Here is a 24,146-nt window from a genome sequence, read left to right as displayed (position 1 = left end):
GAGGCAGCCCAGCGCTCGCTGCCCACTTACGTACTGACAAACTCATTTCAGAAGTAGTTCGATGCAACTTCTCCAATTTTGAAAAGCCTGGTTGTTCCTATTTCCCTTTTATTTCCCGAGGCTCTTTTCCAAATCTATCCGCGGAGTTGTTTGCCGCTCCCACCACCCGCTCCACTGACACTCCCCGGCACGCCCTTGTGGGTAGGAGAGTGGAAGCGGCCGCGGGAGGGCCGGGGCCCCGCGGCGGCAGGCAGGGAGGCAGGCAGCCCCGTTCAGCAGGTAGGCGCGGCGCCTTTAAATCGTCCGCCATAACGCGGGCGGCGGTTGGTGGGGGCCGTGTGTGGCAGCGGCGTCACGCGGGCCGGGAGCCAGGCGGGGCCGCTGCCCGCTGCCACACGGAGCCGCCTCCGAGCGCCCCGCTGCCGGCGGGGGGCTGGCGGCCGGGGCTCCGCCGCGCCGGAGCAGCGCGTAGCAATGCTTCGGTGTAGTTGCCCGTAGGTAGGTCCGTCTGTCTTGCTTTCCTCCCCTCCCGCACGAAAAATAATGACAATGTGGTGCCACGCTGCCTGCCGGAGATGCTCGTAAGATGGTGCACGCGTGTCACGCAGCGCCCGCCGGGAGCCCCCAGGTGCGGGTGGGGTCGCGGCGGCTCCGTCCCGGCCCGGAGCTGGCGGCTGTCAGCGCGCCCACACCTGGGCTGCGCCGAGTGCTCCGGGCTCAGCGTGGAAGGAGCATCCTCGCCGCCAGTTTGGTGCTGCTCTCTGGTGCTGGTAATTGGCTCATAAAGGGTCCTTCCTTTCCTTTTATTTTTGTAAGCAGCGGCGTTAATTGCTATCGTTTGTTTTTGCAAAGTTTTAGCTGAAGAGCGCGATTTCCCCGTTCTGTACTTCCCCAAGCTCTGAGACGTACCGCCGGCGTCCATTAACCTACAGCGGGAACATCCCGAGCCCACGGGTAGTTACGGTGCTCCCCGACATAGAAATGCCTTTGAGAGCAGAAGGAGGAGGCTGGGCTGCCTTCTGTGCCTTCCTTGGGGAGGTGGGAGCAGCCAGCGGGCTGGCTTTCCTTTCCTCCAGTGTCCTTTGTACGGTCCTTCCCCCCTCCGAGCTCAGCGTGCGTAGAGGCAGCAGTGCAAAGCACAGGAAGGATGGGCTGGTGGAGAAGGTGCACAATTAGGCCTCAGGAGTTTTGGACTCGTTCAGTGACTCGCCTTGCCAGCTGGTTTGTGACCGGGGTAGAAATCGCATTTCTCATCGGTGTTTCAGATCCCCATTTGTAAAACGAGGGCGTAGATTTCCAAGCCTCGCTAACAGTAGGGTTGTGCTTCTGCTCAGGGTGACTGAAGGCACTGAGAGCACGCTTGGTGTCCAGTCATAGACATATTGCAGGCTGGTCTTTCTCTACGTAGTTTAGATCAAGATTGTATTAGTTTAAAAAAAGGATCATATGTGATGCTCGTGACTGAAAATCAAGGAAGATGCGATTTCCTGTGTTCAAAGCACAAGCAAACTTTTTCCTAATTCAGTAGTTATTACCGGTTTTGCCAAGGTTCTGAGGGAAGCGGTCTTCCACAGCACTTTGTTCTCAGATAGAAACAGTTGCATCTCTATAGAATACTTGTTTCTGTTGTGTTATGTTGTTCTTTTCATACTACCAGTAACTAAACGCAGCTTTTTTCCTGTTGGTAGCTGCTGAAGAAACCTCTCTTCTCCATGCGAACTGTTGACATGGAAAACAAGGAAAATGGTTCTCTGGATGTCAAAAAGTAAGTGATTCCTTAGAGTTTGTTTTATGCAAACAGCATGTGAATTTTGATTGTATTTTTCCATTGACTTAATATGGTTGGCAAGGGTGGGGACCTCCATCTTTGCTTATTTCTACCAATCTGTGTTCTTTGTTAGTTTTATTGCATTTCTACTTTGAAATAAAAGAATCTAGGGCACTGAAGTGATTTAAAGTGGTATGCAGGAGGATAATACAGCAATGGAGAAGTGTGGAAGCTAATAAGTTGGTAGTATTCTTTTTTCCATTGTTTTCTTATCTCAGCTAGAGACCAAAGCAAGTGGTAGCACAGTAGCCAATACTCTGCCCATGTTCATCTGTTTGCTGTTGTGGGGAAAGCTCCTCTCACCATCCGCATTGACTGATGAGGTGAAATTCCTGAGGAAGGACTTGTAAAAGTCAAAGCAGCAAATGGTGACTGAGGTGTCTGTGCTTTCTAGAACCAATGCCTGATGGGGAGAAGCATCCCATGTATATGTCTCCTCCCATTCTTTTGATCTCCCTGCTGACTGCCCAGCCATCCTAAACTGAGAAGCAGCATATGTCCTTTCTGAAGCAGATATTTTAAGCTGTTTGCTGGAGAAGCCCTAACAGATGCCTTCTTCAGACCTATGGTGGTAATAAGGGAAAGAAAGACATGATGGACACTGCTCTGCAGTTTTCTTCAGTGTAGTGGCTGCAGGGTAGGATAAGAACTGTTTTAAAGGTATTTCTTCATCTTTGAAGGTCATCAGTTCTTCAGTTGGGATCACTAGTCCTAATCTAACTTACTGTCTGAAAAGTGAAGTTTTGTGTGGGAAAAACAGCTATGTTTTGTTAGGCTTATAGATACTTTATTGATAAGTAACACTAAGAAAGGAACTAGAGAGAGCTTATTATCTGTCCTGTCAGACTGCAGCACTTCTATGAAGCTGCACCTCATTCTTGTCTTTCAGACCTCTTTGCCAGGAGTTGTCCATGAAAATGTGATGATGCTTAGGTTCCCCAGCACCAAGTAATGTGAACAACAACAATAATAATAATGGTCTCTTCAGGATAATGCATGATTATGATCAGCATCAAAAGATCTGCTTGTAGCCTATAAAATTTCTATCTTCCCCATTAACTCAAGACTCTGGCTATACCATACCAGTGTAAAAAGTGTTTCCCTGTTAAGTGACTATGCATAGATTATGCCTCTCAGAAGCCACCTTCAGTTACCCATTTTTCTTCTGCACCTGATATTCCGTGGCAGAGGCGAGAAGGGAAGCGGTGAGAACAAGGACAGCTTGCATTTAATCATTTTCCCCCAAGGCTTAGGTGATAAAGACTCAACTACTAATTGCAGTGATGGCTTTTTAAATCTGGTTGTGATTATAATTAAACAGAGCATAAGCTGTGGTTTCTAAAGAAAAATATATAGTATGTATGTGTGCCTATCTACTAAGGAAGTATTTGGCACTTCCTTGAAGTGGTTATAAATAGCTTGGATAAAATCTGTTCACAGTTGTATTTTTCCAGGCCTTACTGCTTCGGCCACATGATGGCAATAAAGGTACAGGGACAGTGGCAAACAGAAGACAAGTCAAATCTTTATTCATTGTTAGCACACCTAGCATCTGATTATAAAGCCTAACATACTCGCTCTCTTAAGTTTTTAGGGCAGCCAGAATGTCTGGCATAACTGGTGCTAAACAGTGGCTCTTATATATTCCCTTTTCTTGTCTAAAGAATAGTGCTGTGTGCAACAGCAGGGCAAGGAGAAGGCTGTCTAGAAGCCAAATGAGCATCTGTGTGGGTAGGTGATTTAAAATCCAGCCAGCCCCTGACAGTATGTCACATGCCTGTGAGTTTTCTGCAGCTGTAGCTGTGGAAATGGACTCTGCATGAGGTCTGACATGATGCTGTTCCATGTAGGAACTTGCCATTATTCCTGGGGTTAGGAATGACTAAGGTGGAGCCCTTGAAGATGTTGCTGTTGGGCCTAGGATGGGACTAGACCAAGTGCTACGTTCCCTAGCAGTAAAAGAGCTATATGAAGATCCAATACACTTGGGCTGAAATACATTGTGGGGGATCATAGTCAACTTGAAATGAAAATGCTTTGGGAAGTAAGCAAAATACAGTTAAGTATTTTGACAGACTGAGTCTTTCATTTACTGTTTAGGAATAATTAAATAGTTCTTTTAGCTTTTTTTTTTTTAATACTCAGTTTTTTGGGGTTTAGTTTATTTTTAATTTTTAGTTAAAGATGTGTCATTGCAAGTATCTGTGTTGGGGGGAAATCCAGATATAAATATAATTCTTCAGATCTTGGTTCTACAAATATACATAGATTTTGTATGGTGCTTTTCACAGCATTTTAGTTCTTAAGCCTCGGAATGTGCACAACACCAAAAAAAAAAACTTCAGGTGCAGCTCTGATAAAGTTGATAGTCTCATTTAAAATTTTGCTGAGTGTTGCCTTTCTCTGCAATCCCAATCAGCAAAACAATTCATAAAGTTGTTAATTCATGAGCAAGAGCAAGAAACTCTGGCCTTTGCTCCTTGCACTGAAATATGTATATACTCTGTGATAATTTAAAGAAACTGCTTTTAAAAGGTCAGCTACAATATAGGGTGTGATATTGAGGTTACAACGTGAGTCTCTAGAGCCAGAATTTTGTTGTCATATTGATAAGTGTGTTTCAAGAATTAAGGGAGAAGTAAAAATCATGCTCACCATGCTAATATGTGGTCATAGAAATAGAAATGTTGTAGAAATGGTGATCTAAAGCACCTTGTGTGATTCTACTTTGATCTCTTCATGGCTGGTTTTAAAAAAATGATTGGCCCTTGATTCACACAGTGAGTTTGCTGAAAGACATACAAGTCTAGAAGGAACAGAGGTGGTGAACAATGGAAAAGGAAAATTTGAAGGACAGAGTAAAAAACTTTGTCTGAGGAGTATAATCTAAGTTAGAGTACCAGATGGAAAGCAATCTGTATGGTTTTGTAATTTATTCATTAACATTATGGTTAAGCATGCAGGACAGTGGAAAAACATTTGACCTGTAAGTATGGGACGTCAAGTTGGAGAAGCATGTTATCCAAATTTATTTTCTACTGAATGACATTTTGTTCTTCATCCTACTACATTGCTGTAGGGCAGGCAATCAAGCTCATCATGTGTTTCACCAATAGTTTGCAGGTATACAATGGTTATCTGATATGATAGCAGGCTGAGGATAAGAAATGCAGGGTTAGAGTAGCAACATGAATGATTGATGGGCCTTGCTACTGTGGAAAGTAATTGCTTAAGGTCAATCATAGAATCTGTTCTGATTGTGTTGAACAGATATTTTCTTGCATTCTTAGTTGTTCAGAAAGTCCCTGGGTTTCTCCAAAGGCAAGTCAAAAAGAAATTTTGGAGGACTCTATATTGAGCAATTAATGCAATCACAGGTGCCTCTATTTTCTTGTTTTCTGAGGTAGTTTCCAGTACTGTTATCCATGTTACAATATAGCACAATCTCATCTTGGAGAAGAGTAATCTGCATACTGCAATTGTATATAAATGCTTGATAGCTGAAAACTACAGAGGTAGCCTCTTTTCTGCAAAGGCAGCACGCTTACAGGCAAAGCTCCTGATTGACTGACTTTGGCTGATGTGAATATTCCTATACTTCTTTTCTGAAGGGAGGAGTATGTCACTTGTCCCTGGTATCAGGTCTTTGAAATGGAACAGAAAAGCAGTGATTCTTTTCTATTGGAGTGGTGGCAGGTGTGTTGTGGGGTACTATTCCTGGAGGAACAGACAAGGGAACATACTTGGGTTGTCTACAAAGAAGCAGCAGACACTCTATAGACAAGTAGTGCTTATTTGTTTGGGTTTGTATATTGCAGTTCAGTAGAAAACGGGAGACCTCCAGATCCTGCTGACTGGGCTGTTATAGATGTTGTGAATTATTTCAGGACAGCTGGATTTGAAGAACAAGCCAGTGCTTTTCAAGAACAGGTAAGTCTGCTAGGAAACACTTTGATTGCCGCCACCTTCTCCCATTGCACGTTTTTGCCATGGATCCAGTGATACCTTGTTAAATAGAAAAATCCCACATTAGGTGATTGGGTATGTTATTGGATGAAAACCTGTGGGAGTTGAAGATTGTCATGTTACAGGATCCACATAACGGGATGAAGTATGTTTGAAATGTCATCTGAAAGGTGAGGAATCTAAACAAATTTTCTTGCTTGGACTGGTTTAAAATGTGGATGGTAATTTCCTTCTTCCTAAGTATACTGTGCAAATACTCTCATGAGTACTTGTAAAATCCAAGGTTCCTAACACAGTAATTGCTTTTGAGGATGTAGGATGAAAAGGGCTGCTGTGTTCCACTGAACTTGACAATACATGTGAACAGGGAAAGAGTAAGTTAAGTTGGCAATTAAGGGGAATAATCTTTTCAGGCACAGGAGCAGCATGTTTGTAGGATTTCCAATCTGATGGAGAGATTGGGGCTTGCAGAAGGGTGGTTGTAAGCATCAGGAAGACCTGCAGAGTTTAGATCCTTGAACTGAGCAAAAGCTCTGAGCTGGAGAATTTTCCATTTGCCTTTATATGACAAGGAAAGGCTACTGGAGAAAAATCAGTTAAAGGGATAGCCATGGACTGCTTTCCACAGAAAAACAATTGTGGGAACATGCATCAAGTTTCAGAAATCATTGTTACAATTTTAGCCTTTGTGATATTGACCCCAGAGTTAGCTTCAGTATATGGCATAGTTAGTCTCAGTATAACAAGTGCCTATATTATAAACACGCTTCCTGATGCTAATAAATGGCTTCTTTTGGCAGTTTTGCAAAGAGCATAGCTGTCGTATAGCTACTTGGTAACTCACCTATCAGCACATTGTTAAAGTGTATTAGTGAGGAAGGGTAGGAGTGTTTACTTACTTGGCTTGTGGTTCACTTGTTCCATAGAGATGGATCTTAAATCTGCAGATTGTCAGTTCAGCACATTCTGTAATAAATCTGTAGGTTTGTGTGCAAGTACCAGGAAACTAATTGTTATGATAGTTTGGATGGGACTTTGGGCAACTTGGTCTGGTGGAAGGTTACCCTGCCCACAGCTGAGGGGCTGGAATTCTAGGTGATCTTGTAAGATCTCTTCCAACCCAAACCCTTCTGTGATCTATTCCATGAACGTTTTTGTTTAGTTATTAAAATGGACGGCTTGACTTTCTAAGGCCTGTGCCAGAGTAAGATATGGCCAACTTTGCTGGAGAATAGTACATCTAAACTGAAATAGAGTTACTGTTGATCAGAATAATCTTGCTGACCTTCTGCACCTGGTCTATGAAGTCCCATCTGATTGGAACTGATGAGTATAAAGAAGTATCTAAATTTAGCTCTTTGTTCTGGGAGGTGAAAAGCCTGGTGCTGGCTAATTTTCTGCCAGAAGGCAGAGAGGTTTTGGTTGCAGCTGCTAATAATTTTGAGAATTTGAAGATGGGCAAACAAAAAAAGCCTAAGTTTATCAACTCCTTAATACCAGCATTCATGTCTCCTCAAAGCCTTAGAAGCATGACATAAGAAAAACACAAGCCAAGTAATTGCAGCCTCTGAGTTTTTTCCTTATTCGGACAGATACTTCTGACTTTCATCACATGCCTTAACCTCTCTACACATCAGCTGGCTTGTCAATAATACTGCAGTAATTACTACTGATCTTGCAACAGCAAGGTGAGGCTAGCTCAAGAGTTCTGGCAAAGCAATTTGCAACAGCCTGATGGAAAATAGCATGTAGAAGTGACAAGTACAGGTTTTGTTAGTATTCTGCAGTGAGGGCAAATGGCTTCAGGAGGAAAGATGAAGTAAGCTTATTTTTAGCAACATATTGCCAAGGCTCTGCTAGGTTAGATGGGCAGTAAGCTGCCATAGGCAGAAAAATGGTTTTGGTTCTGCTACTAACTCCACTTTATGCTAAAGCTTTGGAGAGAAGCTGACAGGTGCCACCAAGATAAAGCCAGGAGATGTGAGATGGACATTTGAGGTGGAAATCATTGCCACTCCCTTCCACTTGTATTCACTTAGCAGCATAGAGAGCAGCGAATGCTCTCCAGGCAAGAACTGACCCTTCCCTGTCTGCTTCAGGAACAATTCTATCTGTATCCTCTTAACAGTAGTGTTGTCTTGTTTACTCTGCACTGTTTAGAAGACGCTAATTTTAACTCTGTATACTTATGGTATTTGTTATCAGGGTCTCACAGGCTCTCCAGGTATGGCAGTCACAAGGTGTGCAGCTGAAACTGTGGCCACCTCTGGTTTTAAATGCCATTTGTTCTGCAGCTTGTCTGGGTCTCAGAATCTGAAATTTGTTTGATCTGCCACTGCCATGGATATATACTGGAAGGGGAACGAGGCTGTAAGTGGTGAAGGGAAGTATCCCAATTCACCTACAACACTGAGAAATTGTTTTCCACTGAACTGTTTCAGAAGGGTTAGCACAACAATTTTCTTACAAGACATCCATAGTTCAAAATGTAATCTCAAGAAATTTTAATATGTTCTACGTAACAGTAACTAAGTCCACGCTTCTAATGAATCTAAATCTGGACTCACATGACGCAAGTGACTCAAAGGATATTGTAAGATGTGATTTTTTTCTTTTAAAGGAAAATGAAAAAACATTTTAAGGACTACAGAATGTTTTTAGTAACTGTATTGTAAGTGCTGGTATGGCATGATGAGTATATGATGGTTATACATTATTCTTTCTTGGAGTTTCATTGATGTCAGCAAGCTGTAAGAGCTCTCTGAAAAGATTCAACTGGAAGATGTTGCCCAATATCCAAAACAATAACATCAAGCAAATTTTTCCAGGCAAGCCAAGAAGTTGGGCACAGAGGACCACTGAAGAGAGTGGCAGACCAGATATGGGTGAGAGTGTGAACATCTTCAAAGAACTGTTATGTGCAAGTACATGGCTGAGATTTCTCTAGGAGCCTTGGGAGCACAGGGGGTTTTGGCTTGCTCGAAGATGGAATCCTTGTGACGTGTCCTGAGATGTGGTAGTGCAATGCTTGACCTTCACTACTGCCACACAACTTCTTACCATTCTTACCATTAGTATTAGTTATGCAGCTCAGCCTAAGGAACCCAATGATAGTTTGCTGCCCCTTGCTGCAGTGCCTTACCAGAAGGGAAACAGGTTTGATATTAGCTGGTATCTGCTGCCATCTTCTAGCAGATCCACGGCATGGAGGAGCACATGGGCATGCTGGCTGGTATACTTTCTTGTCAGCTGTGATGTAGAACATTGCAGTTCTCAGTCACTTGGAGAAAGAGCAGACTTGATTCTTGACCGGTCACGTGGGGATTTGCTGAAGACGATAAATTGACTATTGCAGCTGAGGAACTACTGTTAGCTCTAGGTGTGCAGAGGGATGCCTCTCTAGATGGCACTAAAAGGGCATGCCAAAAGCTGGCATTGAAGTTGCATCCTGAAAAATATCCTGAAAATAATGGAGTAGCAGAGAAGAATTTCATAGAAGTCTCCAAAGCATACAAAGTCTTACCTGATGCCAAAAAGTGGAATGACGATGGCAAATCTATGGAAGCAGTTTTAAGGGGAAAGAAAACAAAAAGAGGTGAAAGTAAACCATAAAATAGACATAGAGGTGTAACACACTGAAATTTTAATACGTATTTACTCATTACTACCCAGGTATGCTTAGAGGATCAGTTTTCTATTCAATTAAATCCTTAGATGGTCTACTTCCCAGCGTTTCTTAAATCCACAGGGAACCCTGTGGAAGAAGAAGGAAAAGGAAACAAATTCTCTCTACCTATTCATGGAGTTTCTCCTGTTCCAGGTACTGGATTTTCTTCATCTGGATCCCTCCACGCTGGAGGTTGTTCTTACTCCATAACATCATTGAACGGCAGTGGAAAAGGCAACTTCAGATCAGTCATATCAATGAGCAAAATACTCAGTGGTGTCAGAATTTCCACAAAAAGAATTGTGACAAATGGAAACAAGAAAATATCAACTGTTTTTAACTATTAACATTCTCAACAGAAATTGGAAGGAGGTACCTGTTATAATTGGGTAAAAAGTTATTGGAAATGTGATTTTTTTTTTTATTTTTATTTTTTCCAGAAATACTGTTACACTGTGGTCTTCTGGAGGGATTAGCAGTTATATCTCTTGACGAGGTTTTAAAGAAATTCCACTTTCAGTGGATATTTGGTTATAGTACGCTTTTTCCATCAATCTTGTATTTTTAATCAAATCATGAGAGAGATCAGTCCAGACAAGTTACTATTGAACTCTAATGTGCCTTCTTTGTCATTTTTTCATGTTAAATTGTAACAAAAAATATGATCAGTAACATCTCCAAAACAATATTTAATATTTGTAAGAAAGATACTGCAGTGGAACTGTTTTATGTGTGGTAATTATCTATGGTATTTATAAAAACACAAAATTGTGGTAATACAGAGTAATGGACAACAGTAATATATGCAGGCATTTGAACTTGTTGGCTATTGATGCCAAATTCAAATTTATTTTTTAATTAAGAGTAGGAAAGAATGCAGCAAAGTGAAATCTGGTGCAAGAGAACATCCTAACATTAAAGACTTTGGGCTGTGATGACCTTGTGAGGCACCAGTCGATGCACTGCTTTATGGATGTAGCTTGTTTCTTGGGTAGCGCAGTGATTGAACTGTGACAGTATAAATAAAAGAATGGTCATGTGTCTGAAACAGAGGTGGGAGTTGTGAGATGGGGATTATTTTTGCTTTTTGATGCATGGAGAATCATTTACAGTTAATTTGTGAACATATGACAAGATTATCAGATGGGGGAGAAAAAAAAAGCCTGCAGGATTTCTAATCTAAATAGTCAGAAAGCAAAGATTTGAGAGAGGAGACAAAAAAATATATATTAAAAAAAAAAAAATTAAAAAGAGAAAAGAATGAAAACCCTATGATTTAAAAGTGGAATGTAGCCATTGTGGAGATTCAGCCTGGAAAGTTGCTGCCTTTTCCACTGTAGTTGAAGGAATTTCCTTTAGAGTGCTGAGCTCTGCAGTTGGATCCTTGTAAAAGTTCTGATTGCAGGAGTCTCCTTTTCTCTGCAGGATGTGTGGGAAGTTGGCCATTTAAAGCAGTCACCTGAAGTTATTAGCAGGTACTGACTAATCCAAACTTGCACGCTGCTGTCAATGGTAATTTTGAAACACATTTCACTGCCTTCTCCCTAAGTGTGTCCTTTGTTTAATGGCTGTTAGTTAGGCAAGCTGTACGTGTACCTATTAATTTCAAACATGTACAAGGAGGGAATTTTGAAATGAGGCTGATTTGGGTTTTGTGCTTGACTAAATAGTATTTATGCATTAGTCAGCACAGTTGAGTACTTGAAAAACCGAACAGCAGATGTTAGCAGCTAAAAAAATTATTTCTGAAAAATAAAAGGCTACTATTTCTTTTCTCACTGATCTTCTGTAGTAGTCTTCCATTTGTTGCATGATTATTCTCAGCTATTAGATTTGTGTGTTTTCTTTATCAATTCTTTAATTCTTCTTATAGGAAATTGATGGCAAATCATTACTGTTGATGACAAGAAATGATGTACTGACTGGACTTTCATTAAAACTGGGGCCTGCGCTGAAAATCTATGAATATCACGTAAAACCTCTACAGACACAACATCTAAAGAACAACTCTTTATAGCGAATTGTCTAATTGGGGTCATGTTGTGCCTCAAACAGTAAATAAGCAATTTGGTTTCATGTGATGGAACTTTGTAAAGAGAGAATATATTAAGAATTTAAACCAAATTTAGATATTTATCCTATTGGATAGAGTTGGCAATATAATGTATACTGAGTCTGAAATGAGAGAGGTGGTGTGTATTTTTCACATAGTGCATAATGATTTTCTCTTTTAGGGTTTGTCAGTGAGCATGTTGAAATAGCTACATCACTGTATCCAGAACAAAAGGGAGGTATGTCATTCTCATTTTTGAGCCAGATGTGTTCTTAATATCATTATTTAAATACCAAAAAATCAAACAAACAGAAGAAAAATAAAATAAAGTTTACATGCATCTTTGGGAGAGAGAGAAACCGTTGGAAGTATCTTCTGGTGTACAATAAAGACCTACTAAAACTATTACTACTGGTAATTCTGGGATGGGACTGACATTTGCCAACTCACCCTTTTTTGCAGAGGGTCCTATTTTGACCTTATTAAGGTTTATTTGTGGTATGCCGCAATGTTTAAAGCTGTACATAAAACTAACATAACCCCTTCGATAGCAGAAGGTGTTGCTGACAGGTGAAACTGGGTTGTGTATTTTTTGTCCTTAAAATTTTCAGCTTGTTTTCACCTGTTTTTAACGGTAGCTCTATGTAAAGTATAGTTGGTTTTTAAAGTTTGTGTTGCTTTGCAAACAAAAGAAATAGATCATTCTTTTTTAATTTATGATAACTTGTTTTCTAACATTATGCAGAAATTTATTAAACAAACCTGCACATTTTTAATATTCTGTCATTGGTATTGTAATGGTTTATTTTTTTTAATGCTTTACTTAACAGTTTGAATATTTGTTTTAAAAACTGAAAGAAGCTGTCTTGTCACCATACATCTCTGTTAAAAGAGAGTCTTGTTCAATCTGTTTGTACCAGTTCCCTCCTTGATAGGTTGCTTGCTATAATCCAATAAAGCATTGCTTATGTTTGAACTGTTTACTTTATAGATCTTTTTACTTTCTGTTTCTTTATTATGTTATATTGGATTTCCTGATTATTTTTTTTTCCACTTCTCCATTAAAACAGTACCAAAACCTTCTGCATATTCTTTGCTCCTGTGATTACTTTTAACACCACCTACCAAGTTATTTAAAGATATTTTTGCTTTTTGCTTTTTCTTATCCAGTGTTACATACTGCTGAAGGAGAGAATTTGAAGCATTGGTTACATTCACCAGTAACATCTGTACTTCTCTTACCCTTCTCTAGAGCTGTCAGTGGTGCAGGGATGCTGTGCTGGCACTGCTACAGCAGAGTTAATTTTCCCTCAGTGCCTGCTTAGCACTGTCTAGGCATGTCATTTTCTCTGGCCCAGAGAGCTTTGTGATGACTTCTAAAATGGGATGTGGAGTTGCATAAGTGAGACTGAGCAGATGAGCTAGGAAGCAGGAAATAAGTGGGAGTGTGTGCTAAAAGTGAATATGGTTTGGGAGGCAGTTGTGATGGGATTAGAAGGGAGAGAGTAGGGGTGTGGTGATTTCAGCCAAGTGGGGACAGCATTCTGTGACAGGAAGGAGAAGCTCCTGTAATGTCCTGCCTTAGGTAGTTGTCCTGCCTTCACTTTGATTTGGCCAAGTGCAAGGTAGCTGTGGATGCTACAGAGGTAGGAGAGTTGCTTATATTTCTAGTATTGCCATTTGGAAGGGGATAAAGCCACATGTGTATCTGCTCTATAGGTAAAACTCATGGCGTGTGCTATGTAAATAAACTATACAGCAGCATGCTTTCTTGTATAGTTTCTAACCTTTACACTGTAAAAACATTTATTTAGATGTGTGTTAGGATTCTGGGGTGTATTAACCATTTCTCTTCCTTTCCCTCAGAGAACTGTGCTCTCTTTAGATATCTGTTTGTTAGCAGGTTTGTAGGTCACAGTCTGAATTCTTGTTACAATTTTATTGTTTATAGTTTGGTAGCAGCCAGGGATACCTATTGGGAATAGAGATCTTCTGGAAGACTTCAATCAAATAGAGAGAATCATCCCTGCCCTGGGGAATTTTCAGGTACAGACTGTATCAGGCCAGTCAGAGGCTGCAGCTGAAAAATTACACATAAAATTTCTCTAATTATTTTAATACAGAATTAGATCTACTTATGGGAAGGATTATGTGAAGCAGTTGCCTGTAGCTGTGTGGAGATTCCTACCTGTCCTGAATTTGTAGAATTGTTGGAGTGGAATATATCACGCTATGTTCCCAAAGGATGAACTGAATATTCTCTTTTCTTCCATTTGAATTTGATTTTTTTGTTGTTTTTGTTTTTTTTGTAGATCTATGGATAATATCAAATTAAAAGATGTTCATTCCATCAGGAAGTAAAAATCTTTGCTGTACAGCTGTGAAGACTCATTTGGTGATTAATGAGTACTGTGCTTTCTTTGAATGTGTTTTAATGACTACTGTGGTTTAACCCAGCAGGTGGCTGAGCACCACACAGTCATTTGCTCACTCCTCTCTTCCCAATGGGATGGAAGAGAGAATAGGAAAAAAAAAAAAAAAAAAAAAAAACAAAGTTTGAGATAAAACTATTTACTAAGACAGAGATAAGGAAAAGGACAATAAATATGACATATATATATATATATATGGTGATTACTGAGTACTGAGCTTTCTTTTAACATGTTTTAGTGAGCAAGTGAATTGGATTAAAAAACATCCAGATTGTATTCTTCTCTTGATCAATACTGTGAACTGATTCATACAAGTAGAGATCTTACAGAAAGCTCAGTGCAAGTTTGGAAGGGAGTTTAGAGTATGTTATTCTGAACTATAACCATTTTTTTTTTCATGATCTTTATTGTGGTTTCCTACTGCTCTCTGAGCTTTCTAATGCTGCCCAGAGAGGTTGTGGAGTTTCCTTCTCTGGAGATATTCAGAACGCTCCTGGACACTTGCCTCTGCAGTCTGTGCTAGGAACCAGGAGGTTGGACTAGATGATCTCCAGAGACCCTTTCCAATCCCTGCGATTCTTTGATTCTCTTTGTGTAGGTGGCTGTCCTGATTTTGTTCATTACATACTCTTGCTGTTTCTGTGAGAGAAAGGTAAAATCTTTTTAAAAGAGACTGGAGAGTCTGAAAGAGGAAGTAAAAGCCAGATTATTTTTAGCTACCATTCGTCTTCCAGAAAACACTGCTGCTGTTGAGATGAGAAAGCAACTGATGGGCAGTACTGGATACCATGTCAGAACTGTGTTTCTAATAGTGGCAGAGCTATGCAGGGGTCCTGGTTAAAAGCCAACCTCGTGCTTTGGGTGCCCAGTGTCTGACTGCTCAGCTGATACTGGGTGTGAGAGTGACAGTAGTCTCAGTGCTGCAGGTCTCCTTGCTTTCACGCTGAATGAGCAATTTAGAGAGTCCTCCATCTCCTGGAGGCAGCATGAAGGAGCAAAGCAACAGTCAAATCCCCTGTCCTGCTGCCAGTCAGCACAGGAACAGGGAGACATACTGCAGCCAAGATCCTCCTATTCACTGACCATCATGGAGACCAAATCTAAAGAAGGTAGAAATGGTTTTAAGTTGAAAGGGGAAATGGTTGTAAGTTGAGAGAGTGTGGATTTAGGTTGGATGTCAGGGGGAAGTTCTATACTATGAGAGTGTTGAGGTGCTGGAACAGGCTGCCCAGAGAGGTTGTGGATGCCCCATTCCTAGAGGTGTTCAAGGCCAGATTGGATGGGGTCCTGGGCAACCTGGTCTAGTATTAAATGGAGAGGTTGATGGCCTTGCATGTGGCAGGTGGGTTGGAGATTCGTGATCTTTGAGATCCCTTCCAACCCTGGCTATTCTGTGATTCTGTGAAGGTAAAAAGGAATTTGGTCAGGGAGTGGGCCCAAATAATGTGGCTAAGTCCCATTTTTAGGAATGGTTTATCCCATTGTGATCTGATTCTAGTTGTCATATAGAAGATTTGGGCTGCTTCCTACTGTCTAAATATTCATATTGGAAGGAATATGTCCACATGCATGACTCATGTTTTGCAGTGCTGGTTGGGGCTATGCTGAAATGTTCATAAGGGCTGCTGAGTGTCTGTGTGTGCAGAGGTCTATAGAAAACACATTACAAGAGTGTATGTGTGCTTTTAGCCACAGAATAATCTAAATCAACAACTACTTGCTTCTTTGCATCCTTTGTCTGCCATGAGGGTTAATCCATTACTACTTTGTAAACCCGCAGATGAAGCACTAATAGTAATGACAAACAACCTTCCACTCAGCACAACTCATTTCTCACCAGGTAGAAGGAAAGCTGGTTGTGAAGAGCAGAATAAATGATCTGCTTTGCTTAGAAAGGGGTAAAGATTGAGATGTGCAGTATGAACCTTTTTTTCCTTTTGTTTTTATCAATTGGTAGTGAACTGTCATTTGAAGCAATGCTGATCACTTTCTGAGTCTGAACTAAAATATCATTCCATACAATGTTTATATGTATATGCAAGTAGGAAATTGTTTTATTTCTGATTTCATGGAGAGTAAACTACTGACTTGTTTGGTTTTTGATATTGCTATTTATTTGCCCTTGAAAGATAAATTAATAAATCATAAGCACCTAAACACAGAAGAAGTAGCAAGACATAAGCCCGAGCCCACAAGTACAATACAAATCAAGTCAAACAAGGTAAGAATGCACATCCCCAGCAAAACCTATCAGTGTCACTAATGAAGCTTTCAGAATCACCAAGTGACCAAAGAACAGCAGATCTGGGGCAGATTCACAGATTCACTCTGTGGTATCATTTGCTGTGTTGTTTCTGAGGTGTTCTCTCAGGATTGTGAACAGCGCCTTCCCTTTACAACTGTTAATCTTGTTCATCAAGGCAAATTCCTGTCATGGAGTATGGTGTAGGGCATGTTCTTCATTTTCAGTATTTCTGAGTTTACCCTCTGTACTCAGAGAAATGCTGAGGAGGCACAAAGGCAACCAATTTGCAGTTTTCAGACATAACTTAGGGCACTTCCAATTGGATTTGCTGTCTCTGTCACATGGAATTCTGTGACAGTGAAACTTGGAGAAAATGAAAGCAGTGGTTAGAAGCTATTAGAAGTTGAGCAGGATTTCTATTGCAAATGTGGTAGCTGCTGTTTCTGAGATGAGAATTGCTGGTTCTGTAGTTTTATTTCAATGCATCCTGTATTTCTGCCTCTTCCTAAGAATAATAGGGTTACTTAGGTAGGTTTCTGCCTGCTTAGAAGTCATGGTGAGATTAACAGACTAAAGAAATCTATTTAATTAAAATTACAGAGATAGCCCAAATCCTCAAACACCTCAGTGATTAATATAAAAGAAATTATAAAGTAACTGTATATTCTGATGAATAGCAGCAGCAGCCATGCAATCAAAACGCATGCAGAGAAATTAGTAAACAGCTGTAACTAGTCATGCCGTACAGAAGATATGTTAGATTTTTATTTTTTTCATTATTTCTTTCACAAAGAAATCAGTGTTTGACTGATTCCCCACTCGGTTGTTGGGTCAGAACTTCAACTCTCTAGATCAGTGTGGCATCAAGGCGTTGGCACAGGTTACATCAATGAAACATCTGGTGTTGTGCCTCTTTATTCATTTTACTGAGGGAATATGAATAGACAATATACAGAGTTGCTTATTTTGTGTGTTAAAAACATGTTAAAGATTATCAAATTTGTTAAGTCTGGGAATAGCTGATTTAAAAATTGACTATAATGTTTCCAGCTGGGATTTCAGTCTACAAATCACACTGAGTTCCAGGGAGATACTTCAATATTTGAATTTCTGAGGCTCATTTAGAAATCCCAATCGAGGAGTTCACAGAGTGGAAAGTAGTCAGCATGAAAGAGGCCAATATTAAGTATATGTTGATAGGAAAGCCATACTGCAAGTTTATCAGGAATGTACACGGGAAGCCAAGAGGTTTACTTTCCCTGAGCAGCTACCAGTCCAAACTGCCTTTGCTTCTCATCCTTTATCATGTGGCTTTGTGCTTCCAAGTACTTCTTTCTGCCAAGTGTGCAAGCACAGAAACCATAGGGAGTTTCCACTGGAAGCAGAACCTGTGGAGAAGGAATACAGATGTCATGCCTGAGACAAGGATGTGTCATTACCATCATAGAAGAAACTGCATCTATTCTCCTCCTTTCAAAATCATGTGTTGGTCCATTACATCCTTTCTGGACCTCAATGGTAGATTTTGTCATCTCAGATGAAAGTATCTTTATAATGTCCTTGCAAAAGGCCAAAGGTAGTAAAGGATGGCAGGATAATCACGATTTGAAAGGAAGGCCAGAAGTATAAACAGCCTATGGACTGTTGATCAGACAAAACAACAACTGCAATATGAAGTAACCAAGTTTCTCTCTGTCAAGTGAGGATAACAGAACAAACTTTCAGCTGAATCTGTCCAACAGCTAAAGCAACTGTGGAAGAAGGAGAAAATACATTGCAGCCCCCTTGTCTATCATTCTGCTTGATGTTAAGTTTATATATATAATATATATAATATTTATATATTTATATAATGTAATATAATATAAATATATAATATTTATATGATATAATATATGTAAGTTAGTTTATATATCTTGTCCACTGCTGGACCAGCCTGCTTTGGCTCCTAATGACTACAGAACAATTCCTTCACTGCTGTCTTAGAGTGCTGGTCTTCTATCATCTAGAGATAAAGTCTGTGGCTTTGGCTAACCTGTTTGTGACCTCACAGCACCAAGGATCCTCACTGGCCTCAGCAGCACTGCCAATGGAGTAGAAAGAAGAGCCATATTGTACTGGCATTTCAGATTGCCAGGTCATGTGAAAGGATGATGAGACTAATTCTGCTTGGTTAAAACTGCACAAGTTGACATTATCACTAAAATTGTAATGCAATAAAAATGAATGATTTCTTTCAGACATCTGTTACGGATCTCTCTGATCTCCAAAGCATTTTCCTGTGCTTAGCAACATAAGAAGGCAATCATTTGTCTCCTGTAGTTAGTGTAGAGCTCTTTTAGCGTTGAGGTAGAGCTTTTACTGGGGTGGGAGGGGGGAATTTGCTCCCTTTACTCTGTGTTCTATGCAGAGATGCTGCTGTGCTTTATGGCTGTGTATTTATAGAGCAATTCTGGCAAACTGGAGCATTTACTTACTTCTTTGTCATTTGTACAGCCTAGTGCCTTCATGTCTACCACATCGTAAAAAATGTTGTTCAGGATGACTTCTATGACCTGTACCTGAAAATATGAAAACAGAGCAATGAATCATGACATTTCTCAGCCAACAGCCTAGTGATGTCTTCCCTCAGTGTGAAGAAAAACAGAGCAACACCTCCTTTCTCCAAAATATGTACAGCTGATCAATGCTGTTCTAGTGTTCCTTTCACCCCTACCTATATCCAATCAAGCACGCAGCAGTATTCTCCCCCATGATGGTCATAGCTAATAAACAGAAATTCTCAGGACTGAACCTGTGAGAGCATTTATAGTTTTTCAGACCATCTAGCTGTACCACCAAACAGTTCCGTCTTAGAACTGCTAGAGGAGAGAGGTTCATTTTGGTCCTCTCAAAGGACGAATTAATTTTCACTATTGTTAAGTAAAACATCAACAGAAAGAAAGACAATACCTGTGACACTTGGGAAAGGACACGCATCTGGATGCAGTTGACAGTTTTCTGGTAAGAGGGTGAATACTCTCCACAGTCAGGTGGGCCTGAGAAGGCCTCAAGAATGCATTTCCGGACTTTGGCCCTAGAGGTAAAACAGTTCTTACAAAACTTCTGTCCAGATCCATCATATTTTACTGTGCTCATTTTCTTTCTACTTTTCTCTGTCTTTTCTGACAGGTTTGTCAGAAAAAGCACATGAGATTTCACAGATCAATATATTTGTCCTGTCTCCTCCCAGTTCCTCCCTTGCCAACTCTATACTTGCCAGCAAATGTTTTGTTAAAAATATTTAACAAATGAGTTGTGAAGCTGTTCTCTTAAAGTGTTCTGAATTGAGCTACAGACTGTTCATTTAAATCCTGCTGTCCATTGGACCATTGGAGACAGAAGCTGATTTAGCCCCAGGGATTGCCTTTTGTCCCAGTACTGAATACTTAGAGCCTCTGCTGAGACCTACAGGAGTAGCTGGTTCTCGGGAGCTGCAGGTCTGGCCCTTACCCTGCTGCGATGCATAGAGGGACTTTAGGATCAAAGATCAGGTGATAAATATTATTAAACTTTATATATACCATATGCAGTCAAAGTCAAAATCTCCGCATTCGCCGTATGACCACTTGCAGAAGAGCTCTCCACATAAAATCCTATCGTTCCTTTCAGGAAGTGTGGTGTGTTCATTTCTATAGAAGCCTTCAAATCCAGACTGTGTTGTCTTCATAAGTTTCAGATCTTTAATTCCAGCAAAAACAACCAGAGGACCTGTGAGCCAGAAATATGCGATAGCATGAGCCCTTTTCAGAGGCAGAGAGAAAGTGCTCTGCTTGTGCACTTGTAGTAGCAATTCTAGAGCTGTCAGGTAGTGACTACTCCAAGACTTGCACGTTTCTGCTGCAAGGCTAGCTACTTCTAAAAATTATTTTCTGTGTGCTGATGTTAGCAAGAAGGCAAGAAACAAGATAGAAGCCACTGAAATCAGAGCTCAGTCTAGAAAGAAAAGAATCCTGTTGAGTGACCTGCAGTGGAGAATTGAGGACAGCTCTTCTCTCACTTCCTTGGAGGTGGGATGCGTATCAGGTAGGCTCTTACTGATGTCAATTTGGGGATCAGTAATTGCTCAAAAGGGAAATGAAATGGGCTACTGGTGCTGTGGTGCGCAGGAGAGGTAAAGGGAGGCCTTTTCTAACGTGGAGGAATGTTGAAAGGTAGGTTATACAAAGATTGGGAGCCTCAGCCAGAAATTCACTTTACATATCCATCCTGTTGTGTTTTGCATCCCTAAGAACGAGAGGGCAAGGAGCCAATTCAAATGCTTGCAGTTCAGCTAATTAGCAGGAACTGGCATTAATACAGATACCACCCACAGGTTCAAACTGACAGTGTTTTCCTTGTAGCCACTATTTATAAAATGAGCTGTTGCAGATCAATGCTGCATGGGTGGATTATAATTTTCTCAAGACCTAACAGTTGTGTCCTGAACATTTTCTTCTGTCATTTTGGATGGCAGCTAAAAAAATTCATGTGGTCAGTCATTCAGACTACACCAAACTGATAATTAAAAATTTCACTGAGCAGAGCTGCCAAAAATGCAAATTTGGGAAAGAGGAACTTTACACCATGCAGACTTACCCAGAGCCCTTATAGATGGTCACTGGCTGAAGCCCATGCTGCTGCTTTGTGCTCTTCATGCACATACTAGCTAGTTCAAAACTAATCCTTGAGTAAGCCTGGCACATAGTAATTCTGCCTTTGACTTGGAGGACTGACACACTTTGTCCTTAAATTGCCTTTGAAGAAAGGAGCATATAAACAGAAGGGGGAACGGCTGTTTATGAGGGTGGATAGTGATAGGACAAGGGGGAATGGTTTTAAACGGAGACAGGGAAGGATTAGGTTAGATATTAGGGGGAAGTTTTTCACTAAGAGGGTGGTGATGCACTGGAACAGGTTGCCCAAGGAGGTTGTGGATGCCCCATCCCTGGAGGCATTCAAGGCCAGGCTGGATGTGGCTCTGGGCAGCCTGGTCTAGTGGCTCCCAAGCAGGGGGGTTGAAACTAGGTGATCTTTGAGGTCCTTTTCAACCTAGGCCATTCTATGATTCAATGAAAGTTATACTGAAAGTAATTTTGCTGTGATAGATATTTCCAAATGACATGATGTATTAGAGTGTTTTTTTGTTTGTTTAATACCTTGTTACTGGATATGATTAAAACTGTATTTAATCTATTTCTTTTCTTGTTTACATTCATCATTGCTTTTTGAATGGGCCCAGGGAGGTGTTATCTATTACTTTGACTGCATTCCCTCATTATTCACCAAAGCTTTACAGAATCTGAAGATTATCTTATCTGCCCAATATTGTTGAACAGAATATACTGGATTTGGTTCAGATCTTGATGACTTCATTGCTCAGGTATAAGATAATTGGGTACAAATGTAATGCAAATGCTATCAGTGTACCTTGAAATACCTCATATTCAAAAGCATACTGTTGTTTGAAAAAGCTGCTTGCAACAAGTGCTTTAATGAAATGCTGGCCGGCTAGCTGTCTACCTAGAACTTTAACACCTCAACAAAGTTTTTAAAGATCTGAATGTCCCTGTGCTTTCAGAAGCTTTTGTGCTTGTACTGTTTTTTCAGTTGTCTGATGGCAACTCCACTGAGAGTTGGAATCGATGATCTCTAGAGGTCCCTTCCAACCCTGCAATGCTGTGATTAAGTTACTTCTGATGTTCAGGTTTTAAAAAATTCTAAGCCTCCAATCAATTGAAATAGTGGGGAGGGAGAAAAAAAAAAAGAAGAAGAAAAAAAAACCTTGTAATTCTGTTAAGCCTCACAAGTTTTCTTTTAATGATGAGTAAAGTGCTAAAACACAGGGTTAACAGAGAAATAAATTTATGTGTCTGGCTGCTAGGTGCATAGGAGGATGCTAAAGATAGAGAAAGCTCACTTATAAGGAGAATAAAAGGGAGTTGAAAATCTTCTGATTATTGTTCACCCAAGCAGGGAATCCTGAAGAAACAGCTGAAGGTCTACATGAAGGAAAGACTAAGAAGGAAAGGCAGTTTTTTCAGAAAGCCTTTGTAAAGGCTGAAATTGCAAAATTGCGTGCAGAATTATCATGATGATGAAATATTTAGATTCAGTTCATACACTGGAAGCAGAAGCTTCTCAAGAAAGCATAAACTCTTTTTTTTTTTCCATTCAGGTTTCTTTCTTAATTTTTTTCAAGAAGATAAAATTAATGATATCAAGGCTGACAAAAATGTAGCAGTTCTCAACATTACCGTGAACATTACAAAACATTATGCCAAAAGGCACTGGAAACCTGCATGGGCTTTCTCTTTTTTTTTCAGCAGGAATGTGGGGCCTATGCTCAGCTGTTCTTTAGCTGTCTCTCAGAGATCAAAGACTACACAATTAGACCATAAAATTATTCCTTGGTTTAGACTTCTGGAGAGGTTTTGTTACTCTGTAAGCCCTGCCACGGCTTTTGCCATCCCTAAAGCCACCTTCTGTCATCAGCAGAAATATTTACAGAGAAGCAGGGAAAGCTGCAGTCTTTTCTCACCATTCCGGCACTGCTCAGCTTCGCAAAAGCGAATCCCATCAGGAACAAGTATGAATGAGTGGATGTGGGGAACACCGTTCTAAAATCCAGAGCAAACATGTGAGTTAAAATGCAGAAAGCAGAAAGCATCACCTTAACAGGAAAATAGGGTAAGAGAGTGACAAATGGCTCCAGCACGAGCCAAGGGAATGCATTAGTGTTTCAGATACCTGGTATTGACGTTGCCATGGCACTTCCTGAATGTAGGTTTTGACGTACTCCACTTGGCAAAATGTTGTCATGAAGTGTTTGCAGATATCTATAGCAAATTGTTCTATACTTGAGATCTAAGGCAGCAAAGAATATTATTAGAACGAAGCAATTACCTCACATACGAGAGCACATTGTTCTAATTGTAAATATTTAGGGAGGATCAATGTTGTTAAAAATACAGATTTCTTTCAATTCTGGCTCTGCACGTGGCGAGCCTACTCATTTGATCAGCTTGCAGCAAATGCTGCAAATAAACATCCAGATTCAGCTCAAAAATCTCCCATTCTGTAGCTTGGGAGCTCGAGTAATGCTGAACGTGGATTTCACTAATAGGGAACTTGAGGGTGGTAAGAGCACAGTTAACAGAATTAAGAGGAGACTAAGCTACTTAGAGTCCTTCTGTTTAAAATGCTGCATAACAAACACTTCCCAGTGAAGAGACATGAAAAGCAAGGATAGTTAAAAAGTAAAAGATACCCCTTTTTTTTTGGCCAACACCAGGACAATATTCTTAATGGTGTCTGTCGGTATCACGAAAGAGTTGTTTCCATCCAAATACTCATAAGCAGAAGTCAGCCGGAGATGTGTGCACACTTCCACTTCTTTAATGAAATGCTTCTTCCCTTCTCTATGAAGGCGAAGGAACTTGATTGTGTTCTTGCCATATTCACAGTTGAGCACTTCTATATCCTTAATCTGAAGGGAAAACACACATGCTATAATTGTAATAGAACTTGGCAGAGGCATTAGTTACACTTACGCAGTGAAACATAAGCAACGTTTATTGTTTTATTTCTGTGATTACCTGTGATAATGAAAATATTTCCTGATAGAAGGATAAATGGTTTGAGAAGATGTCTTTATGAGTAGCAGCTATGAAAGACTTTAAAACGTTTCTTGGAGGGCAGATCTTTTAGCAAATTGCACGCGGAGCTGCAGGGGCATTGAAGCAAAGCTTCAGTGCAGGGCAGGCAGGTGGCTTTGTTAGCAGGCACAACTCCCAGACAAAGAATGACAGCAGCTGTCATGTTCTTGATGACTTTTGTTTTCTGTTGCCCCATCTGTGCACGTTGTGGTTCCCGAGAGAAAGAAGGAAAGAAGGGCCGGGTTGGGCTGGTTGAAAGGGTTTTGTTGCAACTGGATT

General features: G+C 40.5%; 2 protein-coding genes across 34 annotated transcripts; one reads left to right on the top strand and one right to left on the bottom strand.

Annotated features, from left to right (window-relative positions):
* The first annotated feature begins 205 nt into the window (after positions 1 to 205).
* On the top strand, positions 206 to 12,601 carry SAMD13 (sterile alpha motif domain containing 13). 33 transcript variants are annotated; one of them, XR_014885120.1, is made up of 7 exons: positions 294 to 498; positions 1,689 to 1,765; positions 5,647 to 5,758; positions 5,862 to 5,964; positions 8,524 to 8,679; positions 9,467 to 9,833; positions 11,335 to 11,477. XR_014885120.1 is itself a non-coding variant. In XM_085231290.1 (7 exons), the coding sequence occupies exons 1-6, from the start codon at positions 576 to 578 to the stop codon at positions 10,922 to 10,924; spliced, it is 585 nt and encodes a 194-aa protein (XP_085087416.1). In that variant the 5' UTR covers positions 533 to 575; the 3' UTR covers positions 10,925 to 10,936; positions 11,335 to 11,473. The 33 variants fall into 33 exon arrangements, 15 of the variants coding, with proteins under 15 accessions (XP_085087420.1, XP_085087419.1, XP_085087422.1 ...); XR_014885123.1 differs by having other exon boundaries at positions 296 to 498; positions 8,623 to 8,679; positions 9,543 to 9,833; XR_014885121.1 differs by having other exon boundaries at positions 296 to 498; positions 8,623 to 8,679; positions 9,509 to 9,833.
* A 3,445-nt stretch (positions 12,602 to 16,046) lies between these two features.
* On the bottom strand, positions 16,047 to 23,749 carry LOC100551010 (uricase-like). Its single transcript, XM_003208745.5, has 7 exons — positions 23,480 to 23,749; positions 22,960 to 23,076; positions 22,751 to 22,829; positions 19,755 to 19,941; positions 19,144 to 19,267; positions 18,669 to 18,752; positions 16,047 to 17,579 (listed from the first exon to the last, which is right to left on the bottom strand). The coding sequence occupies exons 1-7, from the start codon at positions 23,747 to 23,749 to the stop codon at positions 17,442 to 17,444; spliced, it is 999 nt and encodes a 332-aa protein (XP_003208793.3). The 3' UTR covers positions 16,047 to 17,441.
* Between the last annotated feature and the right edge of the window lie 397 nt (positions 23,750 to 24,146).

This window comes from Meleagris gallopavo, chromosome 10, assembly GCF_905368555.1.
Source record: "Meleagris gallopavo chromosome 10, MGAL_WU_HG_1.1, whole genome shotgun sequence".
Lineage (NCBI taxonomy): Eukaryota > Metazoa > Chordata > Aves > Galliformes > Phasianidae > Meleagris > Meleagris gallopavo.
Note: the sequence above shows the minus strand (reverse complement) of the source record. Positions and strands in the feature narration are given on the sequence as shown.